This window comes from Globicephala melas, chromosome 2 (genome assembly GCF_963455315.2).
Source record: "Globicephala melas chromosome 2, mGloMel1.2, whole genome shotgun sequence".
In the NCBI taxonomy this organism is placed as follows: Eukaryota; Metazoa; Chordata; class Mammalia; order Artiodactyla; family Delphinidae; genus Globicephala; species Globicephala melas.
In genome coordinates, this window is record NC_083315.2 from 146093650 (window position 1) to 146109407 (window position 15758).

The 15758-nt window shown below is 37.3% G+C and overlaps 1 protein-coding gene across 4 annotated transcripts in view; it reads right to left on the reverse strand.

Annotated features, from left to right (window-relative positions):
* Nucleotides 1-15447, reverse strand: part of MED6 (mediator complex subunit 6) — a 72039-nt gene extending 56592 nt beyond the window's left edge. For all 4 annotated transcript variants that reach the window (XM_060294962.1, XM_060294964.2, XM_060294963.2 and 1 more), the window contains exons 1-6: nucleotides 15308-15447; nucleotides 12300-12459; nucleotides 11141-11232; nucleotides 9445-9527; nucleotides 9030-9138; nucleotides 7483-7598 (exon numbers count right to left, since the gene is read on the reverse strand). In XM_060294962.1, coding sequence (XP_060150945.1) covers nucleotides 7483-7598; nucleotides 9030-9138; nucleotides 9445-9527; nucleotides 11141-11232; nucleotides 12300-12459; nucleotides 15308-15329 — 582 coding nt within the window. In that variant the 5' untranslated portion in view covers nucleotides 15330-15447. The remainder of the gene's footprint in view (nucleotides 1-7482; nucleotides 7599-9029; nucleotides 9139-9444; nucleotides 9528-11140; nucleotides 11233-12299; nucleotides 12460-15307) is intronic.
* Between the last annotated feature and the right edge of the window lie 311 nt (nucleotides 15448-15758).

Sequence of the window (15758 nt, forward strand, 5' to 3'; positions counted from 1 at the left end):
CTCCTATCACATCAGTTTTGGTGTAACTTTCAGTAGTAACAAAAGTTAAAATATGGAAAAAGGAGCTTCAAGGAAAAATGCAGGACTTCTCCAATATTCTCTTGAGCACCCCCATAAAGGGGCAACATCCCTCGGATCCAGAAGTCCTAAGCTACAAATGGTTCTGGGAGACAAAATGGGTAAATAGGGGCTCACAGAAGGCTTCAAGGAGACCAAGAATCTATTTTCTTCTCCAGATCTGAGGAGAAATGCTGTGGGTTGGAGAAACAAAGAGATTATTAAAAGTCCTAGAGAACTTTGATTATTAAAAGTTCTCCTAGGTCTGCTACATAGAGTTGACATACTCTCTCTCTTTGTGAGTTGGCTTTTGGCCCCTGGATGGTTAAAAGAAGGTGAGGTTCTGGAAAATGACAACTTAAGGGTGACTATGGCTAAACCTTTACAAGAAAAATGTAAAAACTCATGGAAGCAGGTAGTCTGCAACCTGCTTAAAATAATTGGGAGGAAATAGGGGAAGAAGAGAGACAAGATTGGCCACGCCTGATAAATGTTGAAGCAGGATAATATCAATAGGTACATGGGGGCTTCATTTTTTATTATTCCCTCTATTTTTATATGCGTTTCTAAATTTCCATAACTTTCTACAAAGTGAAGTTTTTTTGTTTTAAGATTCAAGAGGGTCTTTGAGCTTTCTACAGTGTCCAGCCTAGCTCACCAGGATAGAACAGTACATGGAATTCAAGTCAGGACCCCCAGCCAGAGAAAAAGGAACTGTCAGTCAGCTGGAGTACCACAGAACCCAAACACAGTAGTAAGCTACTGAATGTTCTGGAGGTTGGCTAATGAAAATAGAACCCCTAACAACTATATTTACCCCAAATCTGTTTCTTTTCCTATATTCTGAATTTGGGTTCAACACCAAGTTGATTCTAATCCTAGGCCTGAAACCTCAGAATCATCCATAACGCCAATCTCTCCATATCCAACCACCAAAGTTAGGCAATGCTAAATCTGAAATATACCTTGAATCTGTTTCCTCTCTATCTATGGCCACAGAATTAATTCAGGCTTTCCATAATCTAACTTCCTTGACTCCAAACATCACATTTTTTTAAACATCTTTATTGGAGTATAATTGCTTTACAATGGTGTGTTAGTGTCTGCTTTATAACAAAGTGAATCAGTTATACACATACATATATGCCCATATCTCTTCCCTCTTGCCTCTCCCTCCCTCCCTCCCACCCTCCCTATCCCGCCCCTCTAGGTGGTCACAAAGCACCGAGCTGATCTCCCTGTGCCATGCAGCTGCTTCCCACTAGCTATCTATTTTACATTTGGTAGTGTATATATGTCCATGCCACTCTCACTTTGTGCCAGCTTACACCTTCCCTCTCCCCGTATCCTCAAGTCCATTCTCTAGTAGGTCTGCGTCTTTATTCCCGACTTGACCCTAGGTTCTTCATGACCATTTTTTTGTTTTGTTTTTTAGATTCCATATATATGTGTTAGCATACGGTATTTGTTTTTCTCTTTCTGACTTACTTCATTCTGTATGACAGACTCTAGGTCCATCCACCTCACTACAAATAACTCAGTTTCATTTCTTTTTATGGCTGAGTAATATTCCACTGTATATATGTGCCACATATTCTTTATCTGTTCATCTGTCAATGGACACTTAGGTTGTTTCCAAGTCCTGGCTATTGTAAATAGAACTGCAATGAATATTGTGGTACATGACACATTTTCCTATGCATCTTCTATACCATGAATGGTTATCTTCCTAAAACAAACAAATAACTACATTATTTCGTTGCAACTGTTTTTAAACACTTAATGGGTCCCTACTACCATCATCAATAATCCACAGCTAGTCAGTGCTGAGGGTCAAGAAGATGAGGTAGAGGATATCTAGGTTTACTTCAAGAGAGGGTGTATTTGAAAAAGAATGTACAAAAATTACCACTGCTTTCATTTGTCTTTAGTGATGATAGTTATTGTTTTAATATTTCAAATAACATTTAATGTACCTGGAAACGTATATTTACAGGAGTGGTACCAGGTTATGGGTTTAAAATAGTGAATAAACACACTGGACCACAGAACTAACCAAAACTCCTTTGTCGAGCATATACGATTCTTCTCAATATGACCTTAATAGAAACTTTAAGTCTCATATTTCAGTACTCCTCCCTTCACAAACACATAAGAGTAATAAAACTTCAGAGTATTTTCTGGTTCCTTTCTTTTTTTTTTTACAGGTACACTGAGGTATAACTGATACATGAAAAATACCTGCACATATCTGATATACACAATTTGATGAGTTTGGACATATACATACACCTGTGATACCATCACCACAATCAAGGTAATAAACATATCCATCACCTCCAAAAGATTTCTTCTGCTCCTTTAGTTTGGGGTTTGTGTGTGTGTGTGTGTGTGTTAAGAACACTCCATATGAGATCCACCCTCTTACCAAGTTTTTAAGTGCACAACACCATATTGTTAACTGTAAGCAGTATGTTGTACAGCAGATCTCTACAACTTATTCATCTTATATAACTGTAATTTTACAGCCTTTTTAGAACTCCCTATTTTCCCCTTCTTCCATCCTCTGGCAACCACTATAATATTTTCTGTATCTGACTATTTTAGATACCTCATGTAAGTGAAATCATATAATATTCATCCTTCTGTGACTGACTTATCTCAATTAGCACAATATCTTCCAGATTCTTCCATGACACCACAAATGGTAAAGTTTCCTTCTTTTTTAAGGCTGAATAATATTAAACTATATGTATATCCCATAGTTTCTTTATCCATTCATCTGTTGATGGACATTAGGGCTATTTCCATACCTTGGCTATTGTGGATAATGCTAAATATTCACAAAACTAATAAATGTGGGAATACAGATAGCTCAGGTTTCAAACTATATTACAAAGCTACAGTAATCAAAACAGTATGGTATTGGGATAGAAACAGACATAAATCAATGGAACAAAATAGAGAGTCCAGAAATAAACCCATGCATATATGGTCAATTAATTTACACCACACAAAAAAATTAACTAAAAATGGATTTAAGACTGGAATGTAAGATCTGAAACCATAAAACTCCCAGAAGAAAACATAGGCAGTAAGCTCCTTGACATCAGTCTTGGTGATGAGTTTTTGGGTTTGACATGAAAAGCAAATGCACCAAAAGCAAAAATAAACAAGTGAGACTACAGCAAACCAAAAAGCTTCTGCACAGCAAAGTAAATCATCAACAAAATGAAAAGGCAACCTACAAAATGGAAGGAAATATTTGCAAATCGCATATCTGATAAGAAGTTAATATCCAAAATATATAAAGAACTCATATATCTCAACAGTGAAAAAACAAACAATTCAATTAAAAAATGGGCAGAGGACCTGAATAGATATTTTTCCAAAGAAGACATACAGATGACCAACAGGTACATGAAAAGGTGCTCAACATCACTAATCATCAGGGAAATGCATATCAAAACCACAATGAGATATCACTTCACAGTTGTTATAATGGTTACCATTGAAAAGACAAGAAGTAACAAGTGTTGGTGAGGGTGTAAAAAAAAGGGAACACTTGTGTACTGTTGGTGGCAATACAAATTGGTGCAGCCAATATGGAAAACAGTACAGAGGTTCCCCCAAAAATTAAAAACAGAAATACCATATGATCCAGCAATCCCACTTTTGGGTATATATTTGAAGGGAATGAATACAAGATCTCGAATGGACACCTGCATTCCCACATTCACTGTGGCATTATCCACAATAGACAAGGTATGGAAACAACCTACATGTCTGTCAACAGAATGGGTAAAGAAGATGTGAGATATATATATGTTTGTGTGAGAGAGAGACATATGTGATACACACACACACGCGCGCGCGCGCGCGCACACATATACAGGAATATTGTTTAGCCGTGAGAAAGAAGGATATCCTGCCATTTGTGAGAGCATGAACCTGGAGAGCATTATACTAAGTGGAGTCAGACAGGCAAATATGATATATCACATCACTTATATATGGAATCTAAAATGTTCAAACTCCTACAGAGGGTACAGCGGTGCCTGCCAGCGGCTGAGGGGGTGGGGGAAATGGGGAGATGTTGGTGAAAGGTATAAGATGAAATAAGTTCTGGAAATCTAATACACAACATGGTGATTATAGTTAGTAACACTGTATTATATATTTGAAAGTTGCTAAGAGAGTAAAACTTAAATGAACTCACCATAAAAAAGAACAGTAATTATGTGACATGACAGAGATGTTCGCTAATGCTATGGCGGTAATCATTTTGCAGTATATAAGTGTATCAAATCAACAGGTTGTACACCTTAAACTTACACAATGTTATTACACCAATTATATCTCAATAAAGCTGATAACAAAAAGTTTATCCCTAAGTATGTTTTTGATGCTATTATAAGTGGGATTTTCTTGATATCCTTTACTGATAGTTGTTAGTATACAGAAGTGCAACTGATTTTTGTGTGTTGATTTTGTATCCTGCAATTTCACTGAATTCATGTATTAGTTATAACAGTTTTTTAATGGAGTCTTTAGGGTTTTCTATGTATAAGATCATATCATCTGCAAACAGACAATTTTACTTCTTTTCCCATTTGGATCCCTTTTACTGCCTAATTTCTCTGGCTAGGTCTCCCAGCACTATGCTGAATAAAAGTGTGGAGGGTGGATATCCTTGTCTTGTTCCTGATCTTAGAGAAAAAGCTTTGTTCTTCACCACCGAATATGACAGCCGTTTGTTTGTTATACATGGCTTTTATGATGTTGAGGTACATTCCTTTTATACCTAGTTTGTTGTTTTTACCATAAAAAGGGTTTGTTATACGTGGCTTTTATTATGTTGAGGTACATTCCTTTCATACCTAGTTTGTTGTTTTTACCATAAAAAGATGTTGAATTTTCCCAAATGCTTTTTCTGCATCTATTGAGATGATCATGTGATTTTTATCCTTCATCCTGATAATGTAGTGTATCATACTGATTGATTTTAGTATGTCGAACCATCTCTGCACCCCAGGGATAAATCCCACTTGATCATGATATATGATCCTCTTAATGGGCTACTGCATTTGATTTGCTAGTATTTCATTGAGAATTTTTGCATCTATTTTTATTGGACTGTAGTTTTCTTGTCTTGTAGTGTCTTTTGGTCGTTGGTATCAGAGTAATGCTGGCCTCATAAAATGAATTTGGAAGTGTTCCCTCCTCTTTAATTTTTTGGAAGAGTTTGAGAAGGATTGGTGTTAATTCTCTTTAAATGTTTGGTAGAATTCATCCATGAAGTCATCTGTTCCTAGACATTTCTTTGGGAGGTTTGTGATTACTGATTCAGTCTCCTTATTCATTATTGGTCTGTTCAGATTTTCTATTTCTTCATGACTCAGTCTTGGTAGGTCATATGTTCTAGGAATTTCTTATAGGTTACCCAATTTCTTGGCATATAAACTGTTTATAGTAGTCTCTTATGGTCATTTTACTTCTGTGGCATCAGTAGTAACGTCTCTTCAATTTCTAATTTTATTTATTTGAGTCTCCTCTCTTTGTTAGTCTAGCTAAAAGTTGGTCAATTTCGTTTATCTTTTCAAAACACCAACCCTTAGTTTCCTTGCTTTTTTGTTGTTGTTTTTATTGAAGTATAGTTGATTTAAAATGTTGTGTTAGTTTCTGGTGTATCACTGATTCTTTTCTATTGTTTTTCTAGTCTCTATTTCATAATTTTTAATCTTTGTAATTTCTTTTCTTCTGCTAACTTATAAGTGGAAATTAAACAAAACACTCCTGAACAACCACTAGGCCAAAGAAGGAATCAAAAGGGAAATCAGAAATTATCTGGAGAGAAATTAAAATGAAACTACATCATACCAAAACTTATGGGATGCAGAAAAAGAAGTACTAAGAGGGAAGTTTATAGCAATAAATCCTACATTAAAAAGGAAAGATCGCAAACAACCTAACTTTACACCTCAAGAAACTAGACAAAGAACAAACTGAGGGATTTTCTTGGTTTCTGAGTATGTGTTCATTGATCATCTTTCATGTTTTTGGTTTTGCATTTTCTGTTCCCATTTTCTAGATCAGCACTGCCCAAAATATAATGTGAGCCACAAATACAAGCTATATATGTAATTTAAATTTTTCTAGTAGTCACATTTTCAGAAAGAAACAGATGAATTTTATTATTTTTAACCAAATGTATCTAAAAGAGTATCACTGACATATAATCAATATTTTTAACTATTAATGAAATATTTTATAAATTTTTTGTACTAAGTGCTTGAACCCAGTATGTATTTCACACATAACACAACTCAGTTTGGACTAGTTGTGTTTCAAATGCACAATAGTCACATGTGCCTAGGGGCTACTGTACTGTGCAGTTCTAGGTGTTCTGCCACAAATGGCCAACCACACCTAACCTCTTACACTCTGTAGTCACTACTCGTCATCTTACACAGAGCTATAATTCATTTATTTATTTATTCAACAGACATTGTTTCATCTTCACGCGCAATTCATGAGATTTCTCTAAACTGGCTTTTTGGTCCTGAGTTCCAACTGTGGCCTCTGCTCCCTTCACCACCACATCACCATTCCAACAGTACACCTCATCCAGTAGAGTCAGGGAAGGGGGAAGGAAAGGCCTATTCTAAAGTCATCTCAGGGTGTGAAAAATCTCAGTCTAAAACAACCCTTGAAAATCTCTTAAATAGGCCCTCCACAGGAAAAACATGACCTTGTGTGTACACAGCCCTGTAAAGATAAGTAAGAGCTGAGGCAAACCATAAGAATAAAATGTTCACATATTCCATCTCACACTTACTTCTCTGCAAAAGCTCATTTAGTACCACGGTACGTGGACCTGCTATTGCTGTTGGAATGCCCAAGACAACATAATGGAATTCATATAGCTCCAATGTATGTTATAAGTCTATTTATTATTACTCCTGCCTCCTCCATTTATCATGCCAAACCCTCCACATCAAATGTACTATTCTTTTTATTACAAAGTTTTTATTATTCTATCATTTAAGGACTTAAATACCCTCTACATCAGGGTGGAAGGCAGCACGTACAGTAAAAACAGCATGAGTTTCAAATTCTAGTTTTGTTACCATCTATGACACTTTCAGCAACCTTCTGAATGAGAATATTATTATATTCAGTCCTCACAGTTTACGAAGATTCAATAAGGAATTAAACTTAAGCGCACGGAACAGTACTAATTCCATTCCCTTTACCACCTCCTCCATTAAGTCCTTGAAAAACCTTTCTTTGATTCAGAGATCATTTTTTTAACTAACAAGGAAAATCAGTATTTTTAGGTCACATCTGAAACAGTCCTCAATTAAAAATAAATATGCCAGGAAAAAGTGTTGAATCAAAATTAACCACACGCATTCTCATTACCTGCACAAATCTGGGTGGAAATTTTTGTCTAAGGTCTAGGAGTAAAGCATCCACACGCTGTCTCTGGAAAATAGAGCTCGGTTCTTCTTTCCTTTTGACTTTAGGTTTGACTTTATCTATTAAAATATAAGGTCCAAATCAAAACGTTGTCTAAACTACTTTGGTGCCTTATTATTTCACAAATCTTTGTCTGCCATGAATATATTCAAATTTTATTATTTTTAATGGCTGCTATTCCAAAGATAATCCCCCCAAATACGTTAAATATAGCATATACAGAGAAGCATTCAAACTCTCCCTCTGAAATGAGGTTAAAATTCTAACATTTAAAAAGCTGATATATCTTTCAAAGACATTTCGGTTTTAGCATGTAAACATGGATAAACATCGTTCTTATGTTTCCATAATTACTTAATTATGGAAAACTTTAAGGCTAAATTTTCCATAATTACCTAAGTCACATTCAGATTATTGGTTTGAAATTATCTTGTGTATATTTTAAGTGTATTAAACAGACTTTTCCCGTAAAACCTAATAGGTACAAATGGAAAATGCAACTTTCATAAGCTCAAGTAACCATACTCAATTATGAAGACTATAATCCACTGAAAAAAACAGGACAAACCAAACAACAGAAGATCATAAAGACAAGAGACAAAAGAACTTGCAAGAAAAATTATGAAGCTAATCACGTGTGGGATTTTCCCTGGGAGGGGAGTGTGCTGGTGGACTGTCTATAAAGATAGGGTTCCAGTTAAGTTTTACTCCAAACATTTCATTAGGGTAGGGGCAAAGAGCTCTTGGGAGAAGTTTATTCAACTGATGCAAACTTTCCTAAGTCAAATGTTGTCGCCGGGACCTACTATTACGAATAAATATAACTGTATCTCAAAGACCATTCATTCCACGGGTCTGAATTTTATTTAAAGGCTACCTTTTCCATAGTAATTCATTCTAAGTTTCTATTTCTCTAGAAAGAAATGCAGAATATAGGTATACTGCTATAGATACATTTCTAGAAGTACTTTTATTAGTAAAATATGGTACAGAACAAGTAGCAGATTAGCAGCTATGGCAACTAGAGGACCTGGCATCACGACAGGCGGTAACATAGAAAGATCAGAAAACAGACTGTTCATCTGGAGATAGGGCTTTAAGAGCATCTCCCCTATTTCAAAAACTTGGAAGACTTGGGTTCCAGATTTCAAGATGACTCAACAGTTTGGTAAGCAGGAAATATCATCATTACTCATTCCTCATCACTGATTTCCCCTACATGTCCTAAATATTTTAAAACCTTGTATCAACTTATCAAAGATTATCATGTACCAAAGAGATTAAAATTTGTACCTGTTCCTATGGGAATGCTATTATTACCACATCTAGTTACATGAATCATAGCTCTGACAATGTCATCATCCTATGAAACCTTCCCACAGAGAAGTAAAACACAGCTAGAAATCATCAATAGCCATCTTCCGAAAGAAAGCAGCTTCATTCTCTGAGTAACAAAAAGTGTTTTAGGAGGGTCTCGGTGTCCCACCTACCTTGCTCTTCGTGATCTTTGAAGTGCCACCAATACCCTTTGGAAGGATGATATCGACAGTATGACATAGCTTCATCAAAAGCTGACTGAATGCCATGTACCACAGTAAGCTTAGAAAAAGAAAACAAATTCTGAATTTCTCATCAATCATCCAAAATTTACAAAGTGAACACAAAATATTACATATGCAAAGACAGTAAATCTTCTGCTTTTCAGAACCTGAATCACTATGTATCTAGGGGTGGCATATACTTTGAACATGGAGTTGGCCCACAGGAACCAATGCTTAAGATATTCTAATAGTCAACACTTTATACCAACGTACACAAGGGAGAGGAGTTCCTGTTTAATTCTCGGTAGCAAGGTAGTTCGGTTAGAAGTTTTCTTTAATGTTTAAAGTATGTAAAGACACTCACCACTCTAGAGTTTATAACTGATCCCAAGTCTGGTGCCTGATAGATCACTCCGGCAATAATATAGTAATCAGCCAGTGGGATAACTAAAGCAGCGAGGAAAAAAAATGTTTATCAATATAGCTATGCACACAAACTGCTAAATATATTTCCATAAAAAGAACAACTAAAGTTTAACATTTTCCCACACTAAAGCTTAAGGTAGGGTTTGGCAATTCCTGTTTTTGTAAATAAAGTTATATAGGAAAATAACCACACTCATTCATTTGCGTTATTATCTAAGGCTGCTATGGCACTAGTTGAATAGTTGTCTCAGAGACCATGAGGCTCCAAAGCCTAAAATATTTAGTCTCTGGACCTTCACAGAAAAAGTTTGCTAAAAAAAACGTTTGCCCTAGGAGCAGTGCTTCTTAAACTTTAACGTGCTTTTGAATCACCTGAGTATCTTGTTAAAATCAGATTCTTACTCAGTAGGGACGATGCATTTCTAACAAGTTCCTAAGTGATCCGATGCTGCTGTCAGTCAACCACACTTTGGGGAATAAGACCTTAGAGCAAGAGAGATTTAGGGCCCAGGATGAAGATACCAGACACACTGAACTTGCCTCTGTGCCCCAGTCCGAGGTCCTACGGAATAAAACAGCGGCTAGTGAGGCTGGTGCCATCTTCTGTCGCTTCTGTACCTGGAACCCTTCCATCATGGAACTCTTGTCCCCAGCCTTGTCTTTGTTCTAAGTTTCTCTGGGCAGGGACTCTAGATCTTTGACTTTTTTTTTTTAATTAATTTATCTTTATTTATTTATTTTTGGCTGTGTTTGGTCTTTGTTGCAGTGTGCGGGCTTCTCATTGTGGTGGCTTCTCTTGTTGCGGAGCATGGGCTCTAGGTGCTCGGGCTTCGGTAGTCGTGCCTCACGGGCTCTAGGGCGCAGGCTCTGTAGTTGTGGCACACAGGCTTAGTTGCTCTGCAGCATGTGGGATCTTCCCGGACCAGGGCTCGAACCCATGTCCCCTGCACTGGCAGGCGGATTCTTAACCACTGCGCCACCAGGGAAGTCCTAGATCTTTGACTTTGAAAGTAAATTTGGATTCTTGACTCTGGAACCACAACTTCAGTAGCAAGTCATTCTCTGGAATCAATACTAGGGTGAAGGTTATTCTCAAAGGTCTTGATGAGAGTATCTAATTTAAGAGATGTAGCTGGTCATCTCTGGAATAGGTGACTAGCTCTTTGATTGAAAATCAAGTCTGAATTCTATACTTTTCAGTATGATTTCTAAAGCAAGTTTTTGTCTGGTAATTTTGATTGAATGTATCAATGAGGATTTTCCATTGATCTTTTATGAATTTGGTGCAACTGCATCTGCCAAGAATTAAACCTGATTTCCTTCTGAGAGACTAGAATTTGACAGGCAGAGGACGTCTACATGATCAGCCCTCAATAAAAATTCTGGACTCAGAGTCTCAAACGGTCTTCCCTGAGCTCTGAGCAGACATAGTACACACTGCATTTCACTACTAGAGGGAAGGTGCACTTGGTGTGGCCCCTCACAGAAGGGAAAGCATAGGAAGCCTACACATGGATTCCTACAAATCCCTAAAACAGAACCCAATCCACAAAAATAAGAACATATATAGCTCAGGAGTAAATAAATCATGGTATTTTAAGAAGAAAATAATGCCTAAAGTTTACATATTTTACCTTGAGTAGGGGACTGCCGCTGTTGCTTTCGAATGATAAAAAGAATGGGCTCTTGGGCATGTAAAAGGATGTATTCCACTCCAACCATCTGACTGAAAACAGGACACAGACACTCAGAGATCTATGAATGCCCTACAAACAATTCTCTAGAACATTCAAATTATCACATAAAAGTATAGCAACATTGTAAACAGGATAAAACTGCCTATGTTTGATATGAAAAATTGGCTGTTCAATAAAACTGGCTATTTTTCCCAGGTAGGTGGGGCTCAAATAAAGTAAGATTTCGTTTTTAAACAACAACAAAATTTCTCTACAAAAATTCATGATGAACTTAAATCGGAGTATTTTCAGTCATGAGAGTACAATGAACCTACATTTCAAAAAAGGCAACCAAAATACCAGGATGCTTCCTGACCAAGGAGATCTATAAATATATATAAAATATTAAAATACACATGAACACTATACCTGTCTTAATATAGATCACTACTATATATTGTACCCAACCAGAAAACATCAAAAACCTTATCCTCACCCCCAACATATTTTTTCCTGACATACTATGTTTAAAAGCAACACCAAGGTATCTCAGTAAATATAAATATTTACCTCAAAACAAAAGCTACTTAAAATACCAGAAATTTAATTTCTTAGAACCCCTGCTCTCCATGTTTAGCTGACAGATGAAAAACTTCATTACACAGTTGTTTCAGAAACTTTTATAATAGTAATGAATTATTTAGCATCCCAAGTCTGAAGAATCTTGCTAAATTTGGCTAAAATTTTATTTGTCAAACAAAGAAAAATCTACTATAAACTCGACTATGGTTTAAGACATCAAATTACATGTAGAGGAGACAACATATATAGTTACCTGGTTAAGGTAACAGTTGCATTGCGGAAATCAATGAGATTTACATCTAAACCTCATAGTTGCATTTTAACTAGACAGTAATATGTGCAGTTATAAAGAAAAGACTTCCCAGGTTACAAGTGACTACTAATAATTCCTTTGCATGTCAAATCTGCACAAACCCAAACAAAACTCCGGTTCTTCCAACACTTCTACTCTGTACTTCATGATTCACAGCTTGAAAGAACTATTCATTACAAAATCTGCAGTTGGCAAAAATGCTACCTTCTTATAATAACTTACTTTAAGTGTTCTAATGTTAGCCTCTGCATTTTGACCACTTCATTATTACACGTCCTGTCATAAAAAGGATTACTTCTTTCTGAAAAGTAATCCAGGACACTTCCACTGTTCAAAATAGGGATCCAGGAACTGTCAACCCAAGAGATTCCCAGCAGATTATCTATAGAAAAGAAACAAAATGATAAAGGATGAGAAAAGAGAAAAAAATCCAATCCAACAAACATTTACTATGCATATAATGTAGGAGGCACTATGAATATAAGGATGACGTGGATCCTAACCTACATACCCTCACAGTCCCGCAGAAGAGCTAAGTATGCAAGAAAGCAATGACAACACAAGATCCATAATAAAGGTATGAATAAATGTGTTATGAGAGCACAGTGGAGCAAGCAGAATACCTTACCTGAGGGAACAGGAATGGTTTTTCATGGGATGAGGAGGAGGTGGGTTTTAGCACTATATGTTAAAGAATAAATAGAGGCTCACCATGGAGAAAAGAGAGGCAAAGTAATTCCAAGCAGAAGTAATGCATATACAAAGGTAGGGAAATATAAAAGAATATTATATGTTTAATTGGGAGATTCTGATTGACATATATACACTAATATGTATAAAATAGATAACTAATGAGCCTGCTGTATAAAAAATAAATAAAATTCAAAGATTCAATAAATAAATAAAAGTACATTATATGTTTAAAGAATAACTCAATTAGGTGAAGAAGTTATAGGATTTGAAATCTAGAGAGGTCTTTCAAAATATCGGAAATCCTGAGCTTTTATAATGTTGGCAACTAATTCAAAAATTTTCAAACAATATGTATGCCAAAGAAAACACATCCATCGCCACTAATGGGAGATCTTCCAATTAAAGAGACAGAAATAAGTTAGGAATCTATTATTATAGATGAGATAATAATTATGTAAAAGGGGCAAATGAAAAGTAGAATGCCCTTAATTACAGCCATACAATTTCACATTTTAAAGAATTAAACTTTAAATTTTTCAAAATGGAAAAAGAAAACAAAGACATGATAAGTAGGGCTAGATAGCTTTAATTAATGAGCTTTTATTGGGTACTGGCTGCAATGTTTCATACCACTGACAGTACTAAATCCCACTAGCTGTAAGTCATGAAACATCAAATTGCCTATATAATTACTGGCTGAAGAAGGAAGAATGGAAAAGTTCAACCTCCCCATGCCTTAGTTTTCTCATCTATAAAATAGGGATTATAATAGTATCTGCATGCTAGATTATATATGTAAAATGCTTAGTACATTGTAATAACCCAATAAATGTTCATTATGATGATGGTGGTAGTGCTGGTAGTCAATTTCTTTTAAGATTAATATGAACAAACTTATTTCTGGCTTAACCAAAGGCTGTCCTAGTTTGTGCCTCTTTTTTTTTCTAGTTTATGCACTTCTAAAAAATATAGAAACGTCTTTCATTCTAAAAAGGTATAGGTTTACTAGATATTCAAATGGTCAAGCTAGATTAAACTCATTTTAAATGTCACTAATCTCTGCAAAGCCTTTCTCTACTTTGCAAGGCAGAAATAATGGTTTCTTTCTCTATGTCCTCATAGTGGTTTTTATATAGTTTTATAATTGATTATTAATAACCCACAAGTACAAATGTTTTCCCATTAAATGCTGAGTTTTTTAAGGAACTGGGGCTGTGGGTTACTCATCAGAACTAGCACAGCACCTGTTTGGTAAGAATTAGAAAATGTTTATTAATTCATGATTAAGGGCTAAGGACATAAATTTACACACACTCCAGTATCCAAGTATGTTCAGTTACAAACTAGTTAACTGGGGTTAAGAGGGTGGTGTGTGGCTGTGAAATAGGATATATTAGTTCTCCTACATAGAAGCTACCTGTGACCACAGCCCAATAGACTACACTACCAAAACAAGCAGACTCCAACTATTTCTTACCATCTCCACTGTTACCACCCTAGTCTGAGCCACCCCCAAATCCCCATGCATTACAAAAATGCCTTCCTAACCGGTCTCCCTAATTCTACCTTTGCCCTCCTACAGTGTTCTCAGCAGTCAAGGTGATCCTAAAAAAAAGTAAGTCAGGTTACGTTCATCCCTTCTGGTCAAAACCCTCCAGTGGTTCTCTATTTTACTCAGAGGACAAGCCAAAGGCCTTACCACGGCCTACAATTCCTGTATGAACAAGCCACCACACCAATTCTCTCTCTGACCTCATCTACTTCCCGCCTCCTCGCTCACTGTGCTTCAGCCATACTGGCCCCCTTGCTGTTCTTCTGACATGTTCCCACCTTAGAGCCTTTGCAATGGACCTAACAAATCTAAATAAAAAGTTATGAAAGCTAAACAGCCTCGTGGACTAAATGTTCCTCTTTTGTATTCAGTAGCAAGGGAGAGCATACTGACATGGCTCTAATACAGCTCTCTAACAGTCAGCAAGTAATGAAAGTAGGTACTTGATATTCTCACTTATAACGAGAGACAAACATATAGTAAACATTATCCAGAACTGCTGAAGATCACTGGACATTCTGACAATATATAAATGACAATATATTTGGAATATGTGTGCTAGACTCCAATTTGGTTAATATAGAAAAAGGAACCTCAAACGTCAGGAATAAGGTAGGCCCCAGGCCAAGTGCCAAGAATGAACCAAACACTGTCGGCTCATGACCCCACCCCCTTCTCTGTCGTTCCTTCACCTGGACAGAACAGCCCCAATACTGCTGTAGAGATACGTATGTAGGACAACACCACAGGGTTCAAAGCCCAGAGCTTATTCCAACCCCTTCGTTTTGACTCTTCTAAGAGACTCCTGAAAAACTGCGAAAATCTAGGCAATTTTTCGACAGATTGGCGCTTTGGGTCGTTCACAGAAAACATTCCAAAGAGCTTGGGAGACATCACAAGGGAACCGGAATCTTGCCCCCAAGAGCTATAAATCCCTAAACCAGCTCCCAAACAATCAGGAAACAAAGGGGACAGCACAGGTTACCTCGGATATCCACCGCCGCCATAGTCCCAAAAGCGTCCTCAGGTTCTTCTTCCGGCGCAGAGTAAACGTAACAAGTCTGAGACGAAAGAGCTCGCTGCAGAGCAGAGGAATGTTAAGCAGGAACCAAAAGAGGGGAGGAGACTGCAAGGCCAGGAAGACAGGGCAGGGAAAGGGAAGAAGCGGAAAGAATAGGAGGTGGAGCGGGGCGGGGCTGAGGGGCGGGGCTGAGAGAGGGTGGGGCGGGGAAGAGGGGAGGAGCGGAGAGAAGGGGTGGGGCGGGGCTAGGAGGTGGAGCGGGGCAAGGAGGAGCGGGGAGGGATGGAGCCGGGAAGTAGAGTTGGGTTGGGGGGAGAGGGGTGGGACGAGGCAGAGAAGGGCGGGGCGGGGCTGGGAGGTGGAGCGCGGTGGGTAGGGAAGGGGTAAGAAGGGGAGGGAGAGGCTAGGAGCTGCT